Genomic DNA, 19,085 nt, shown 5'->3' on the forward strand with positions numbered 1-19,085 from the left:
TAACTTCTGTTTTTAAAGCAAAAATGCAGTGTCTTGTCTGAAAGTTTTTTTGTGTGTGTATTTCAACTCAGGCCTTTCTTTCCTAAAACTCCCCTTTTCCACCTCTCCTCTACCTCATTGAGGGTAAGTTGCTTCTTTGTGAAATCCTCCCTGGCTATTTTATATCGTGGTGATTTTTCTTTTCCTCTGAATCCCCAAAATATTTTCTCTCTCCATCACTGATTTGACCCTTAGTAAAGACTTCCTGGTCTTATTCATTAACTTTCTGTACCTCTGGGTCTGGCTTCTTTAAATAGCATGCAGGCTCTTTGAAGCAGATACTTTGTCTTATATGTGTAAAGCAACCCAAAACATGGGAAGCTTGTTACTGGCAAAATATACATATGGCAGAAATTTAGAACATTGAGGTGGCTTTACATGCCTCCCCTGAACTTTTTGCTCTTTACCTTTCCTCTTCCCTTTCTACACAGAAGAACTGAAAGGCCCTGGTGGGTTGAAAAAAATTTCAGGACTTCAGATCCATATGGCTTTTGGCAATTTATTAAAAGGCACCTTAAATATGGTTTTTGAAGGCCATCAGGAATTGGCAGAAGTCAAAGGAAACTAAAGCAATATGAAATAATATTGGTGCTAACAGGGATTTTTGCCTTACTCCTATCCTTGTAGGGAAGGCTTTTTATCTATCCCAATTACAGATAATGTTTGCTGATGATTTTAGGTGCAAGCTTCTTATCTATTCTAAGGACAAATCCATTTTTATCTATGCTTTCAAGTGTTTTTTTTTTTAAATGAGTGTTGTATTTTGTTAACAGCTTTTCCTGAATCTATTGATGTAATCATATGGTTTTTGTTACTTTTATTGTTGATGTAATCAATTATATTAACAGTTTTCCTTATGTTAAACTAGATGTGTATATTCTATGATACTATCAGATAGATGTGACACAGAGAAATTGTTCCTATCCCTATTGTGAAAAAAAAAAAAAGTTATGCTTTTTCTTAGTGTAATGAGTGGGGGGTAAGAGCCTGCCTCTCTCATAAGTGAAGGACCTGAAGCTTAAGCCCCTGGGCTAAAAAGGGAGATGGCAGACAAAATGGGAAAAGCTAGCATATTAGCTGAGTAGTCCAGCAAAAACCCAGAAGCTATGCTACCATATGCCTAATGAAGTAATGTCTAGCAGACACCATATGGAACACATCCAGTGGGAGAGTGGATGACATCAGCAGAAGACATCAGCAACTCTTTAGCACTAGGAGTATGAGTGACCACATGTATTCTCTACCCATGAGCCCTTGTATATGTGTGCCTTTACCAATTGTTCTCCTCCACACATACTTCTTATGTGTATTCCTTGGCCACAAGTTCCCCCAACGTGTGTGACCATCCATGTGTGTTCCCTATAGGAAGGTATTCTTTCCACTGATGGTGTATATATTTTGGGGGGAATGGAGCTCAGATTTATGTGAAGAGAAATTCTATTACCATATGATTAAATAGTTTTTAATTAAACTATGGGCTCTCTGGATGATTAGTAAAAGTAAATTTCTTCATGGAAGCCTATGAGCTGTGATTTTTTAATTGATTCAGACTCACATTGTACTTTGAACCTGGGGAAACTTTTTTGGATTGTGCAGGAATGGGGGGTGGGAATGACCAGATAATACATAGTTGTTTACATTCTCCTAAGTACCCTTCAAAGTGGCAGGCACAAAATATATACTTACATGACTATCTGGTTGATTAATTTATTAAAGACCTTATCAGTGGAAATTCAATAATTCAAGATATTTTCAAGTATGAATTATTTTTTCTTGAGAAAAGAGTAAGAAGCTTCCCAAAGACCTGCTGCTTTTTTTGTTTGCTTAGCTAATGCTTCTAGGAGACTTTTTTGATGAGAGAACTTCTGGCTTAACCTTCTTACCACCATTTACTTAAGATAAGCCTATCATGTCACTAGCTAGAGTCTGTAAAATCAAGCAGACATATTTCTTGCTTTGTTTATCTGTCTGCAAATCTCTGGTGCCAGTGTTTACCTACTAGTAAATATTCTGTTGTACCTGATACAGAACTTCCACTTCTGCTTTCTGTGAAATTCTGTTGTACCCCTCCTGCCTATGTAATTAAAACCTTAATAAAATCATGGAATCTACATCTCAGGGCTCACTCATTTTTATATATAGTAAGTCCCAGCTCTGAGTATAATAAATTGGCTTTTTATCATATCTCATTGACAGTTATGAATGGCAGGAGGATTGTTGGACAATTTCTGTCATAGATTTTAGTGAAGGGACATTTGCAAATTTTTCAAGGAAACTTTTGCAAAGACCCAAAAAAAATCTTCTCCCTATACAACTATATTTGTCCCCCATCTCTCTTAAACTTACTTGACTGACTAATCATTTAGCATTTAAGTACCTATCATGTGCCAGGCAAGGAGGATATAAATACAAAAATGAAATAGTCTCTGACCTCAAGGAGCTCACATTCTAATGGGGGAGGTAACATGCACACATCTAATTTATGTCAGTTTAGCTCTTGACCTCAAATCCTCCTTTACTACATTACTATCCAAGGTAGAATGTTAGCTCCCACAGGCCAGAATAGATTGTTTTTTTATTTGTTGTTTTGTTTTTGTGTTCCCAACACTTAGCATAGTCTTTAGATTGTAGCTGGTATTTCAATAAATTCTATTTGAATCTAATGGAAAGTGTTAGGTATGATCCAAGTGTTTCAGAAGGATCTTGCTAAGGAAGTTACAACAGAGAAGAAAAGCTTCATAATGGCATGCCCAGGATAGCAATATAGCATTGTTAGATGGTGCATTGGATAGAGGGCTGGGACTGAAGTCAGGAAGACTCATCTTTGTGAGTTCAAATCTGGCCTCAAACACTAGCTTCGTGACCCTGGGCAAGTCACTTAACCCTGTTTACATCAGTTTCTTCATCTGCAAAATGAGCTGTGGAAGGAAGTGATAAACTACTCCAGTATCCTTGTCAAGAAAACCTCAAACAGGGTCACAAAGGGTTGGATATGACTGAAAAACAATTGAAATGCAAAAATTAACAGCATGGAGATTCAATCTAGGAATAAATGGAAATTTCCCTTTCTCTGAAGTGTCTGAGAAATTCTCAGTAAAGCATATCACTTTTTTTTCTGCCTCTGCCTCCCTTCATCTCTTTTTTCCTCTTTCCTACTTCTCTCTCTCTTTCTCCCCCTCCCTCCCTCCCTTTCTCCTCTTCCTCTCTTCTCCTACCTGTAAATCATACCTTAGACAGGTGCAATTAGCACAGAGGTTTTTATTACAGCTCAGTGAGCTCTGAAATTGTAGCATATGGAAGACATTCTGTGGGAAAGAAGGAATGGTTTTTATCCCTCCTATAAAATGCCTTGGTTTGGGGACAGTCTGTGATGGATGTTTTTGAGTATATCCTGATGGCATTTTGTCTAAAGCTTGGCGGTTTTCCCTTATGGAAAGAATATGACCTCTTATTAAAGACTGCCAAAGTCCCAGGACCAAGACGAGAGATAGGCAAGATAGCTAATTGATTAAGGCTCAACACAAAGGGTGGCTACTATGAAGGACATTCCCTAAAAGCACATTCCTAATGCCAGAAAATTCTATTCTTCATGGCACATACGGATTTATTTTGTGATTTATCAAGTTTCATGTGTTTGAGTCAAATCTGAAAATCCTTGGTGAAGAGTAAAACACAGTGGGAGCAATTTTTAAAACATGATGGAAGAATTGTAGGGGGAGGGTAGCAGTACTATTTTCAAACCTTGTCTAGGACATACAAATGCCTTTCTCCAGCTGCTCTGGCATCCCTATGTAGACATTAGCCTCCCCAAAGGAATGGTTCTTATATGCGAGACTCTCAGGTTCATATGTTCAGCTCATTCTGGTCACAACAGCCCTAGATGATTGTCTTCTTATATTTCTTATGTTTTGCTCACAGAAGAACCACCTCCCAAGGATCCCCGATAGCAGTGGTATCAGACTCAAAAAGAAATGAGGGCCACTAATCCCTATATAAGGATCCCTGTGAACTACATATTGACTTAGTTTTAAAATATATTATTATCTTTTGTTGTGTTTTGATTTACTTTGTTAAATATTTCTCAATTACATCTAAATTTCATTTGGGTCCCACTCTAGAGGGTAATATGTTTGACACCTCTGCCATATCAGAACTGGATAGAGAACCAGGTCTGGAGTCAGGAGGATCTGGGTTCAAATCTGGCCACAGACACTGTCTAGTTATTTGACCCTGGACAAGTCACTTAACCCCCATTGCCTAGCCCTTACCACTCTCCTGTCTTGGAACCAATACACAGTGCTCATTCTAAGACTTCAGAAGGTAAGAGGATTTTTTTGAGTGCCTCTAAAGTACTTAAATGACCCCCAAAGGGATACTTTTTCCTTTTACCTTTCCCAGTGTATTGTGTTAAGAAGCTGGCTGTAAAAGGGTTTGTGGAGGTAGGGAGAGAATGACTTTGTGTAACATTTGGTCCAGAATTCAAAAGAAGCTTTACCTTAACTGATCATTCACATCTTGGAAGTTCTGTCGAGCAAAGATCACAGCTGGACTGGAGTTGACTGGAAGAGCCAAACGATTGTTGAGATACATGTCATCCAGCCAGTACTCAAAGACCTACAGACAGAAAAGGGGGCATGCACTGTGACTCATGACTCAGCCAGGTGAAGAAGCATTTAAACGAACTGTCACTGGATTCTTGGCTTTGATGAACACAGATGGATTTTCCTTTCTTTGTCTGGGCGCAGGTCATCAATCATTCAATTGGTGATAAATCGGGACAAGAGTTCTTGGTATTTGTCAGCCCACAGCTTCAACCCATCTCCCAAATTCGCTTCATTTTTGAAATTCTAAAACCTGTGTCCTAGTCCTGCCTCTGTCACCAGCTACCTGACCTAGGATGAAACATGAACCTCCTCGAAATCTGTTTCTTCATCTTTAAAGTAGTAAGAATCATACCTGTTCAGATGAAACAATGGTTAAGGTTGAATGAAATGACATTTGTGAAAGTAGTATGAAAAATAGAAAGTTGTGATCCAAAAGTGAGGCATCTTCAGTATCATCTCATCTTTATCATGAGAAGAATTTTTCTACTTTGCAGAAGGCCAATGTTCAATTAAATAAGTATTTGTTAAATGCCTACTAAGGGGCAGTTGGGTGCCTCAGTGGATAGAGGGTCAGGAGGATTCAAATTTGGCCTCAGATATTTTCTAGCTGTGTGACCCTGGGCAAGTCACTTACCCCAAGTTGCCTAGCCCTTATAGCTCTTCTGCCTTGGAACCAATAGTGAGTATCCATTCTAAGACAGAAGGTAAGGGTTTTTTTAAGTGCCTACTATGTGACAGTTTCTGAGAAAGACAAAAACAAACATTGTCTGTACTCAAGAAGTTTACATTTTATTGGATGTTCTTATAGGAATGGCATCCTCAAAGGTCCCACCCAGCAGAGACAAAGAAGAAAAGGGAGAAGTTTTTGATCTCAAATTATAAAGAGATTCTCATTTCCCAAAGCTCACACCCAAAGCTCAAGGAATTAGGAGTTATCCTTACTATAACACTGTTTGACCTGTTTGATTTTTGTGCCAGGGAAGAGGAAACATTTGGAGATGGTAATATCTGAATGGTATAAACTTGATGTAGTGGGATAAATCCCTGCAAGCTGAGCATGTCACAAGCAATCTGTCTTGTATATGAAAACAATTATTCAAACTTGACCCCTGTGGAATACAAGGTTCTTTACAAGGCTCCAGAGAGCCAAGATGAGACACTCCACTTATGTGGGTGAGTTTTATGATTCATGAATGTTGGTAACATTTTTTAATAAGAAAAAGCCTTGTACAATGCCTGGCACATAGTAAGCATTTAAGAAATGTTTGTTGACTGACTGACTGATTTGGACTAAGCCAAATTTAAACATAGCCCACAATAAGTATAAAGTTCAAACTTCTTAGTCTGGCATTCAAAGCCCTTTAAAACCTGACATCACCATACATGGGCATATGAAAAAATGCTCTGAATCATTGTTGATTAGAGAGATGCAAATCAAAACAACTCTGATATAATCTCACACTTATCAGATTGGCTAAAATGATAAAAGGGCAAGATGATGAGTGTTAGAGGGGATGTGGAAAAATGGAGACATTAATATCTTATTGGTGGAACTGTGAAATGATCAAACCATTTTGGAGAGCAATCTGGAATTATGCCCCCAAAGTTACAAAACTGTGTATAACTTTAGATCCAGAAATACCATTATTGGGTCTGTTTCCCAGGGTGATCAGGGTAAAAGGAAAAGAACCTATGTGTTATAAAATATTTATAGCAGCTTTCTTGGTGGTGGCAAAGAGCTGGAAATTGAGGGGATGTCCATGAACTGGTGAATGGATGTACAAGTAGAGACATATGATTGTGATGGAATACTACTGCACCATAAGAAATGATGAGCAGGTCAACTTTATTTATTTATTTAAATCCTTACCTTCTGTCTTAAAATCAATGCTCAGTATTGATTCCAAGGCAGAAGAGCAGTAAGGGCTAGACAATTAAGGTCAAGTGACTTGCCCAGGGTCACACAGCTAGGAAGTGTCTGAGGCCAGATTTGAACCCAGGATATCTAGGCCTGGCTCTCTTTCTACTGAGCCACCTTGATGCCCTGAACAGGTTAACTTACTTTAAAAAAATTTTACTTTTTTCTGTTCATTTTCCCTCATGTTGCCAACAATATTTTATTCCCCCCTTAGATTAAATGTAAAAAAACCAACACCTTTTTAACCTTCATTGTTTTGTTTTAAATTTAAACCAAATTCTTCCCCCTTCTTTCTCCTCCTCCCATTCCCTAAGAGGGCAATATTCTAATAAAGATTTTACATGTGTAATAGTTTAAAACATCTCTCCATATTTGTCATTTTGTGAAAAAGAACTTGAATAAGAAAAAGAAAAGTGAAGAAATGAATTGAAATATAGTATGTCTCGGTTTGCATTCAGATTCCATCAGTTCCTTTCTCTGGAGGCAGATGGCATTTTTCATCATGAGTCCTTGATGATCTAAGCAAGTTAACTTAAAAAAAGACACCATCTACCTGAAATTAGGAAAATGAAAATGAGTAGAACTAAGAGAACATTATATACAGCCATAGAATTAGTATTTAAAAATAACTTGTGAATGTCCACTTCCTTAGAAAGAACTGATAAACAGAAACATGAAAGACATTGTATGCACATGTATGATGTATGTATATATGTATATGTATATACAGGGAGGGAGATACCTGGGAATTTTAATGTAACCAACAAACAAATAATAAAATTCTCATAAAAAAAATCTGGCACCACCCTCTATCTTTTGCCTTATCTACTACTATTCTCTTCTAGGCACTCTAAGCTTCAGTTAAGTTGTGCTGCTTGTGATCTCCTATTCATAATCTCTGCTTCACAAAATATAATTTAGAGTAAGGAGGGACCTCCACAACTATCTAGTTCAGGTATCTACTCATGCCTGAATGAAATCCATCCCCATCTCCCCATAACAAAGGTGCATGAAATTGTAAATTGAGAACTAGAAATATCTTAGGGACTAGCAAGTCTAAATATCTCTTTTGACAAATGAAAAAATGGAGGTTGAGATAGGTTAAACAGTTTGCCCAGTGGTCTTCTCACCTCTACTTGAAGCCCTCTAATGCTCCAATTCTGAGGCAGCCCATTAGACTTCTGAGTAGGTTCTAATTGAGAGTAAAATTTTCCTGACATCAAGAAGAAATCTATTTCTCTGAAATGTCTACCCTTTGTTTATGTTTCTGCTTTTCTGCTCCTGAACCTTTTTTTGAATTTTTCCCTGAGTCTAAAATGCTCTTCCTTCCACCTATCCATCTTTGAAATCTCAACCAACCCATCTGAGCTAGGATTTATAATATGCAAAGATAGAGGGAAGGGCATTTCCATCAAGATCCATAAAGTCTTTCTTGGTCTTTAGTGGCTTTTATCCCTTAGATTCCACACAGAATTTTTTTCACTTCTCTAATGCATTTATTAGACATTATTTTGTTTTATATCCCCATACATAAATATGCCCCTACTAGGCTAAAAGTCCTGTGAGGATGAGCTAAACTTAATAGTTTTCCCCGAATTTAGTAAAGTGCTCTGAATACAGCAGAACCTAAAAATTGTTGGTTGAATTGTTGAATATTCCCATTTATACAACTGTATGGTTCTAGTTCCAACTATCCTATTAACTCTCTGAATGTGCACTTCTCTGCCTCTCATTTTTCACATTGGAAAATTAACTTTCATGGAAAAATAATCACATCTCTGCCTATCCTACTGTGACAAGCTTCTTAAGGGGAGGGTCTGTGTTGCTGCTATCTTTTCTCCCCATGACCTGGCATAGTAGTCCCCTGGTGTGAGGTTCCCTCTACCAAAAGAGTAGCAAATCTGGAATATGTTGTCTTAGAGAGTTGTCTGGAGCACTTAAAGTTTAAGTGACTTGTCCATGGTCACACTGTCTGGATAAGAAGCAGGATTTTGATCCACTTCTTCCTGACTCCCAAAACTAGTTCTTTAGCCATTTCTATACACTTATCTTGACAACTCATCAGCTCTCTACATTTGTCTTAAATAGAGTGAGTTTTTAATAATATTTGTTGTTAAGAAGGAAATGTATGAGAAAACATTGGGGAGGAACATATAAAGTCCCTACATGTGCAAGGAAGCCAAATTATTATATACCTTTGAATGAGTAAAGTCCAAGATGCCACCAAGCACTGTGGGTGGAAGGGAATTTTGAGAAGAATACAGACTTACAAAAATGGTATTATGGTGCCAGGGGTGTAAGAAATAAAGAACTTTTCACATTCCCTTTCCACTTGCCCCAGTTGGGTTTTATGTTGTGGTTTGACTCCTTACCCAATTTGTCGTCTTCTCCCTTCTTTCCAAGAGTTTCTCCTGTAAGCTCTCCCCTAGGCCCCCAGGGGCCCCAAACTGTTCCACAATCACCTTGCTCTTCTTGTACTGCTCCTCAGGCACCAGGTGTTTCATGCACTGGAGGTACATGGCCAGGGTCTTCTGTAGTGGTGGTACAGGAAGTTTGGGCAGCATCTGAGCAGGGGCAGAGAGCAAGGTAATCAATGTCATAGGCCAAGAAGGTTTGAACTGGGAATCCAGCCTCTGAGGCATGAGCTAGGAGACATGAAACTTCATCTTTTGAGGATAAGAGCTTATCTTCTTTCCCTAATTGTACCTTGTTTCCTCTGCTCCCTCCTATCCCCACTCCCACCAAAGGAAGATAGCTCTTGATGAAATTGTAGCATCTGCAAAGTTTGGGTTAACATTCCTCCATGCTCCTCTCTAGGTCTCATATTTGCTCTCCTCCATGTAGGAATCACCTTACCATCCACTGATACCTTCATTGGAATCCCCAATAGCTTCACCAATTCCTGTTCTTTCAGTTCATAATCCCTATTCTGGCTGCAGCTCCCTTCACAATCTTTATACAATGGTTAGCTATTTTAATATGTACTTTCTTCTACTCTTGAACATCCCCCAAACCCAACCTTTCCACTCATTTTGCCTCACAAGTCCCTCATCTTGATTAACTCTCACCATCCCAAGATTACTTCATATTTCTTTTGTGTATTCTTATTTTATATATGTCCATCTATGTATATGTTGTCTCTCTGATAAAATATAAGTTCCTTGAGGGCAAGGACTATTTCATCTTTGGTTTTGTATTTCAAGCACCTAGGACAGTGCTCAGGATATATAGGGTTCATAATGCATATTTCTTTTTCAATCGATCCACCTTCTCCATTTCAATCCCTGAAATGGAGGGATGTGTCACGGAACTATGCTGACTTAGTCCACCAATAAAAATGTGGTCATTAATTACAAATGGGCTTTCACCGATACCTGATAAACTTTATTATCTTTAATTGACTATGTTCCCAATGGCAACAACTGTCAAAATTTTACATTCTCTTCAATTCTCCAACTCCATCCAACACCCTTTTAGATGGCATCAAAAGGACTGAAAATTAGAAAACTGAGATGATTTGACATGAGCTACCTGATATCTTTTCTTTAACTCAAAAGCTGTATTCTCAAATCTTTTTTTCCTTTTAGTTTCTGATAATAAAATGATTCTCCTTAACAAAACTAACCTTATTACTGATGACTATTATTACCTTCTGTCTCCTTTAATGCCATGTTCCATACACCTTTCCCTCTCCCCCTTACTTTAAATCTCTCCTATTCTATTTTCTTCTTTCCCTATGGGCACAAATATACTCAATTCTCCCTCATCCTAAAAAAAAGAGCACTTATCCTTAAATCAATTGTTACTTTAAGCAATCTTCCTATCTCTTCCTGATATCTTTATTATTAAATTGCTGGGAAGAGTAGTAATATATGCATTTCCTCTTTCTTACTTGCTCATTAATTTCCTGAAAACTGGCTTCTGTTCTTACTAAATTTTATTTATTTACTACAAATCACTTACTAAATCTCCAAAATCATTCATGACTATCTACTTGCCAAATCATTTAATGTAGAGGGGGTAGCTAGGTGGATGAGTGGATTGAGAATCAGACCAAGAGACAAGAGATTCTGGGTTCAAGGCTGGCTCAGACACTTCCTAACTGTATGACTCTGGGCAAGCTACTTAATCTCAATTGTCTAGCCCTTACTGCTCTTCTGCCTTGAACCAATACTTAGTATTGAATCTAAGATTGAAGGTAAGAGTTTAAAAAATGGTATGTAGAGGATGGACTAAAGAGGGGAGAAACTTGTGTTAAGTAGACCAATTTGGTGGCTTTTGAAAAAGTTCAGGCTAGAGCTCATGAAGGCCTGAACTATAGTGGTAATTGTGAGCCTAAAGAAGGGAATATCTATGAGAAGTATTGTGGCAATAGAAATGATAAGATTTGGCAGCTGATGGGATCTGTGGGATGAGAATGAGGAGTTTAGAATGATACTGAGATTGTGTGCCTGGATGAATGTCAGAATGCCTAGATCTTTGACAGCAATAGGAGAGTTCAGAAGAAGAATGGATTTTGGGGAAGAGATAATGAATTATATTTTTATTTCATTTTTTATTTTTACTATTTACATGTAATAAAAAATTTCCACACAAGTTTTCCTAAGTTATTTGATCAAACTTATTTCCCACCCTCCCTTCCCTTCCCCCTTCTGGTGCTGGTAGGCAATTAGATCTGGGTTATACTTGCATTATCATTCAAAACACATTTCTATATTGTTCATTTTTGTGAGTAATCTTATAAAACCCAAACTCTGAAATATAAACCCAAATAAACAATTGAAAAATCTCATGCTTTCATCTGCATTCTCACTCCAGCAGTTCTTTCTCTGGAGGTGGATAGAATTCTTTGTCATAAGTCACTCAGAATTGTTCTGGATCATTGTATTACTGATAATAGCTTAGTCTATCACAGTTGGTCATTCCACAGTATTGCTGCTACTGTGTACAGTGCTTTCCTGGTTCTGCTTATTTCATTCTGCATCAGTCCATGAAAGTCTTTTCATTTCTTTCTGAAATCATCTTGGACATCCTTCCTTACAACACAATATTATTCCACCACCATCATATGACCCAATTTGTTTAGCCATTCCCCAATTGATGGATGTCCCTTCAATTTCAAATTCTTTGCCACCACAAAAGGAACTGCTATAAATATTTTTGTACAAGCAGGTCATTTCCCTCTTTTTAAAATCTCTTTGGGATATAGACCTAATAGTGGTATCACTGGATCAAATAATATGCATTGATTTTTTTTGCAGAATTTATTTTATTTTTAAAAATAAATTTATTTATTTATTTTATTAAATTAGAATATTTTTCCGTGGTTACATGATTTGTGTTTTTTTCTCTCCCCTATTCACTCTCCCCCCTCTAAGAGCTTATGAGCAATTCCACTGGATTTTACATGTATCCTTGTTCAAAACCTATTTCCATATTACTACTATTTCCAATAGAGTGATCATTTAGAGTCAGCATCCCCAGTCATAGCCCATCAAACCATGTGATCAAGGAAATGTCTTTTTTCTGTGTTTCTGCTCCCACAGTTCTTTCTCTGAACATGGATAGTGTTCTTTCTCATAAGTCCCTCAGAATTGTCCTGGATCGTTGCATTGATGCTAGTAGAGAAGTCCATTACATTCAGTTGTGTCATAGTGTATCATTCTCTGTGTACAATGTTCTCCTGGTTCTTCTCCTTTCTGCATCAATTCCTGGAGGTTATTCCAGTTCACATGGAATTCCTCCGGTTCATTATTCCTTTTATATGCATTGTTTTATAGTCCTTTGGACACAATGAATTCTATTTTGAGTATGATGAGTTTGAAAAGTCTATAGGACACTCAGTTTGAATGTCCAGTAGGCTGTTGATTTAGGGCAATAGTTCAGGGAAGGCTAGGGTTTGATAGATATAACTACAAATACAGATATAATCATATAGATAAAGATGTGAATATGGATATAGATTTAGATATAGATCCCTGGGAACTATCTCCACAGATACAGCAGTTAAACCTATAGGAGATGTTATAAGGACATTAAATGCAAGACTGCAGAGAAAAGATAGAAAAGAACCTGAGTCAGAGCCTTGGGTTACACCCCTAGTTAGAGTCTGGTATGATCATCCCAGCAAAACAGACTGAGAAGCAACATTCATATGTACAGGAGCAGAATCAAAGAATAGAAGAATAACAACAACTCAGAGAAAGAGGGATATCCAGGAGGAGGGGGAAGTCAGTGGTGTCAAATCTTGCAGAGAGATCAAGAAGGATGAGTTTTGAGTAAATGAGTTGGTTGGACTGGTTAGCCACAGGTAGTAAGAGTTAAAGATGAGATAGGAACTCAGGTCCTATGACTCAAGAGTGAGTGCTCCTCATTCTATCATACTTCCTCTCATTCAGAAACTACTAAGCTTCTTTCCTAACATTTTTCTTTTCTCTTACTCTGTATATATCTTAATTGCTTTTTCTCTTACCTCTTCTCCTTTAGTCTCCCTCCTTCCAACTTCTATCTGCCTCTCTCCCTTCCTCTTCTTCTTCCATATACCTTTTCCTTCCCTTCCTCTCCTTCTGCACCTCTTTCCCTTGTCTAGCTCTTAAATGAACATAACATGAAATTGAAAATGTTTTTAGAATCCTTAAATATAATTTATTACTTTGTTAAAAATTTTAAATTATGTGAATGCCTTTTATTCGTATATTTCTCTCAGTGGACTTTTTTCCCTCTTAGGATTATTGGCTCTTAAAAAGACAAAGGTTTCTCACCATTGCCATGGAGCCAAATGACTTGTTTTACAAAAAACATGTTGTGTTCTGCAGCAAAGGAAGTTGTGATCTCACTGGTGTGGGGGAGGTGGATTTCCAGGTGATGACTGAGCATTTACCCTCATTATACATCCATCTGTCAGTCAGTGGAAGAGCTAACTGAAATCACATCTTTGATCTACTCATGAAAATTGGACACTAAAGACAAAAATTTCCAGTTTTGCCTGAGCATAATGCAGCAGAAGCTGCCTTCTGTGATTTTGTATAAACAAGATACCATGATATTCTCATTTATATGTCAGACCCACTTGCCCAATCCTATCCTCACCATACAATAGTAGGCCAACCTTAAAACTACCTACTTCTGTTTTTATCACCCAGGTAAAAGGTAATAAATATCCTTGAGAACAAGGAGGAAGAGGAAAGGAGTTCTTAGAGGATAATGAGTTGGGGATGGGGAGGGTGACTATGGTCGGCATTCTACCAAATGGACTCCAACTCTGAATTTGCAATGAACCTTTCTACCCACTGGGAAATTCAAATGAGACATGTAAGTGAAGCATAAATAAAGAAACAAAGGCCAGTTACATTCCTTTGGTCTGCTTATTCTTCTGGGTACCTAGAGAAGGAATATTGTGGTGCCAAATAGATTGGGAGCATGGTGGAGTGAAAAGAGCATCACATTTAGAGTCAGAAGGCAAGTTATTTCATCTCTATGGACCTCAGTTTCTTCATCTATAAAATGGAATGTTGGTGGTGGACTAAGTGATCTTCAAGGTCCATTGCAGCTATAAATACTCAGATCCTAAGGTGTCAGTGGGTATATGCTGCCATGAAACATAAAAAAGCCTCAAAATAACAGAGGCAACCTGACTAATGAAAGCAGGAAAGATGGAGAACCCATGGAGAAACCAAAGAGATGTGAATTCTCTATGGCCTAGAAGCAGAATCCTCTTCACTTGGGAAAGTGGCATGAACTAACTGCAAAACGACTTATCAATAGACAAATTAGAACAGGTCGTAGTATTTGAGAGTTGTTCCAGACTTGTTCTACTTGATTTTAGAGGAGGGTTCTAGTACCTGTATTTGGAAATATTGGAAGGTAGATTTGGGGTCCACATAAGGAAGAATGTAACAAATAGAGCTGACCCTCAAAAAAGCATCACAGAATTTAAAGCTTGAGGGCACTATAGGTATCATACATGACAATAGGTTTAGAATTGGAAGGGATCTCAGGGGCCATCTAGTGAAACCTCATTTTACAAGTGTGGAAACTGAAGCCCAGAGAGTGTAATGACATGTTTTTGATCACACAGATAAGTAGTTGAGATGATATCTAAATACTTCTTTCCTGATCCTAGATTTAATATATTCTTTTTTATCACAGCTGCCTAAATGGAATAACCTGTTTCATGAGATAGTAAGCTCTCAATGATCAGATATCTATTATCACCCAGGGGAATGCTTCCTTTTTTTCTCTCAGTCATACCATCTCCAATTTGAAGGAGTCTAGGGAGGTATGGTAGATAGTGGTTTGCTGATAAAACATTAGGGTGGTCTGGTACCTTCTGGGAATCTTGACTAGGAAGTCCACAACCCCAGAGAATGATGACAATGTCCATGTAGCTGTTAGTTGGTGTAGGAACATGTTCTGGAAGCCTCAGATTTGCAACCTGTCAAGTATGTCTGTGATGGGGTGTGGATACACATGTAGCAACAGGTATCTTGATGTCAGGACTTCTATGAAATGCCTCCCTTTGTCATCAAGGAGAAGAGTGGCTAATAGCAGCCCTTAGAGCAGCATGAGCTCATCCTTCTGGTCCTCCAGTGTAAACAAAGGTTCTGGAATTCATTGTCCTCTGAGTGTCCTGTATAAAATTCCCCAATAATGAAGGAGCACTATTTTGTGGCTCTAGGATGTAGATACTCAGAAACAGGAGAATGGACTGGAATTGGAAGGGAACTTAGATAACACTTGGTTCAACATCCTCTTCAACAGATAAAGAAACCGAATCTGGCACACAGAGAAATGAAATGACTTGTCCAAGATCAGTGTCAAAGAAGAGATTAGAAATATGGCCTCCTGATTCTTGCCTAGTGTTTTCTCAAAGTTTTAAAAATGTGTTTTGAAGGCAATGTTGTGGGGAGGTAGTATGAGGCAGGAGTAATCTGTAAGGAGCCATGTCTTTGGAAGACTTATCTTGTGATTGGTAAATCATAAGCCCAGAGGATTCTACACACCTTTTGCTGATAGACTTAAACTGCAGAATGGCACATATTTTTGGACATGGAAAATGTGGGAATTTGTTTTGTTGGAGTATTCATATTTGTTATGAAGGATTTAATTTTTTATTTTTAAAATGATCTAATCAGGACCAACCAGAGGGAGAGATAAATACGATTTTGCAAAATCATTTGACAGGGGGCAGTGAGGTGACTCAATGGGTAGGAAACCAGGATGGGAGGTACTGAGTTCGAATCTAGCCTCAGACTCTTCCTAGCTGTGTGACACTGGGCAAATCTCTTAAGCTCCACTCTCTAGCCCTTATGCTTTTCTGCCTTGGAACCAATCTATGGGAAAAGGTAAGGACTTTAAAAAAATCATTTGACAGTGAGCAAGGTAGATTGTAGAGAGCAGAGAGACCTGAGATAAGGGAACAAGTTGGGAGCCTATTAAAATTTCAGTGGCAAAAGTTACACAAAGTACACAAAGGATATACACCCTTTCAAACTACTAGATCTATAATCCAAAAGATGGCAAACAAAGAAAGAAAGGATGAATATATCCAAAAATATTTATAATAGTCCTTTTTGTAGTAGACAAAAATGGAAAACTAAGGAACTGTCCTATTGGGAAACAGCAAAATAAATTTTGCCCTGTGAATTTGTAATTGAATATTATTGTACCATAAGAAATGATGAAATTAAAAATTTCAGAGGAAACTGGGAAGACCTTGATGATCTGATACAGAGTTAAGTGAGTTAAACTAAAATAACAATTTATTAAAAACATCAATATTGTAGTGAAAAACAACTTTGAAGGACTTTTGAATTCTCATCAATGGGATAATAAACCTTAAATCCAGAAGACTAAATATAAAACATAATCAAAACTAAACAGAGTCAAAATTAAAGATGGAACATGCCAGAGATATGATGACCTTAGGATGGAGAGATCTACATTTTTAGGTATTGCCAATGGCAGGGAGTTGTTTTCCTGGATAATGCATCTTTATGTGGAAGGTTTTAGCTTTCATTTTGTTGTTGTTATTCAGTGGTGGAATGCAGAGGGAGTGACAGTTTATAAAGGCATATAAAATATAGACATGCATAAATGTTTAAAAGCCAAAAAAATTTTTGCAAAATGAGTTGGGTGCTGCCCAGCTGCTTAGACAACATCCCTCAGGGAGGTCTGATTGAGTGTAGGCTCTATAATAGTGATGAATTTTGCTAGATTTGGGAACAGTTTGGAGGAATGGAGAGGGTACGTCAGATAATGTAAACCTGCTTGATTTTTAGGAAAAGAGAGAGATCCATCAGGGAACAGGCAGAGGCCAGCAGGGAAAATTTGGGAGTTCTGTGAACTACAGGTCACAACTCTGCCCTCTTGGTACTTCCCCTTATTTTTGAAGGTGATTTCTTAATTGGAATAGAGATAATGGTGACCAGCCCATGATTCCTTTCTGGGAACAGGGCCCCTTCCCAGGGTCATTGCTTTGTGAGTTGTTTCCACCTCTTTCCATTTCCATTACTGATCCCTCTTTATAAGAAAGGGGTGCAATTAAATTGGAAGCTTCTTACTTCCTCTTCACCTCCAAGAAATTGATAATGTTTGGAATAAGAAATGAAGGACTCCATGGGTAATGGACCCCGCCCCCATTGTAGGTATATCATGCAAAACATTACTATATTGTTTATTTTTTGTAAGAAAATACTCATATAAAACCAAAACCCCCAAATAAAAACATATAAACTAAAGTGAAAATCATATGCTTTGATCTGCATTCCAATTCCCATAGTTCCTTCTCTGGAGGTGGATAGTATTCTTTGTCATAAGTCCCTCAGAATTGTCCCAAATAATTGCATTGCCGATAATAGCTAAGTCTTTCACAGCTGATCATTCCACGGTATTGCTGTTATTGGGTACAATGTTCTCCTGATTCTGCTAATTTCACTCTGCATCAGTTCCTGCTGATCTTTCCAGCTCTTTCTGAAATCATCATATTCATTATTTCTTACAGCATAATAATATACCATCACCATCATATAATACAATTTGTTCAGCCATTCCCCTATTGATGGACATCCCTTCAGTTTCCAAATCTTTGCCACCACAAAAAAGCTGCCATAAATATTTTATACAAGTACATCCTTTCCCTCTTTTTTTTTTATCTCTTTGGGATCCAGATATAGTAGTGGTATTACTGACTTAAAGGATACGCACCATCATATAGCCCTTTGGGCATAGTTCCAGATTGTCCTCCAGAATGGTTGGAACAGTTCACAATTCCACCAACCATGCTTTAATGAATCAATTTTGCCACATCCCCTCCAACATTTGTCCCTTTACTGTGATATTGGCCAATCAGATAGGTGTGAGGTGGTACCTCAGAATTGTTTTAATTTGCATTTCTCTAATCAAGAGGGATTTAGAACGTTTTTATAGGATTATTAATAGCTTTGATTTCTTCATCTGAAAACTGCTTGTTAATATACCTTGACAATTTGTCAGTTGGGGAATGGCTTGTATTCTTATAAATTTGACTTAGTTCTCTATTTGAGAAATTAGACCTTTATCAAAGAAATTTGTCATAAGACCCCCCCCCAGTTTGTTATTTCCCTTCTAATTTTGGTTCATTGGTTTTGTTTAATATAGAAAAATTTAATATAGTAAAAATTATTCATTTTACATCTTGTAATGTTCTCTAGCTCTTATATTTGGTTATAAATTCTTCTCTTTTCCACAGATATGACAGATAAACTATTCTGTTTTTCTAATTTACTTATAGTATCACCCTTCAGGGTGTGAGATATATTGAACTATACCTAATTTCTGCCATATTGTTTTCAAATTTTTCATGGGTTATGATTTTTGAGGAATTTGGAGTCCTTAATTCAAGACAGCCCACTAGTCATTCAAAGCTCAGCACTCTTCCAGTCTATTCAAGGAAGTTTAAGAATATGGTCACTTACAGTTTCTTCTTTGCTGCTGGCATCTTTTTCAGCCACTTTGGGGGGTGTTTTCTCAAGGACTGGCATCTCTGAGTTTTAGCTTTTCCTCTTCTGGCTTAGGTTCAAGAGTCAAAGTTTGTTGGGGATACTCACCCAGTACTAGGAAACAAAAGAGAAGAAATGGTTGAGGTAGGTGAGTGGACCAGTGTACACTTGCAAATCAGACCTGAGAACACCCTCAAAATCTTGAGTTCCCTTGCTCCCTTCTCTCTGACCTTAAATCTGCTCCCTTGTAAATATTATTAAAAAGTAAGGACAGGAATTTTTGTTTCTGTGTTAGAATGGAGAAAATAAAGCTAAAATCAGTGCTGTGGTTTTTCTGGGTCCGTAATACAGAAGATAACTAAGTCCTAGAACTCACATCTGGTGCCTATTCCAAGAGTCTTTCCTCTCTCAACTTAAGCGCCCCTCTAAAATGACCCAGAAGCTATATGTCAGATAGAAACACTTAAATGCACCTTGAATTTACCTGATGTGCTGTAGGGAAATTAGCTCCTGTACCTCTGAGAAGTCTTGGTTTCTGGATCCAAG

The 19,085-nt window shown here is 37.7% G+C and overlaps 1 protein-coding gene across 1 annotated transcript in view; it reads right to left on the minus strand.

The window, feature by feature from the left end:
- CHAT (choline O-acetyltransferase) overlaps positions 1-18,581 on the minus strand; it is a 93,738-nt gene extending 75,157 nt beyond the window's left edge. Inside the window, exons 1-3 of the mRNA XM_044662701.1 lie at positions 18,516-18,581; positions 8,934-9,125; positions 4,535-4,653 (exon numbers count right to left, since the gene is read on the minus strand). Of these exons, the coding sequence (XP_044518636.1) occupies positions 4,535-4,653; positions 8,934-9,125; positions 18,516-18,581 (377 nt within the window). The remainder of the gene's footprint in view (positions 1-4,534; positions 4,654-8,933; positions 9,126-18,515) is intronic.
- Between the last annotated feature and the right edge of the window lie 504 nt (positions 18,582-19,085).

The sequence above is a fragment of the Gracilinanus agilis genome, chromosome 2 (assembly GCF_016433145.1).
Source record: "Gracilinanus agilis isolate LMUSP501 chromosome 2, AgileGrace, whole genome shotgun sequence".
Lineage (NCBI taxonomy): Eukaryota > Metazoa > Chordata > Mammalia > Didelphimorphia > Didelphidae > Gracilinanus > Gracilinanus agilis.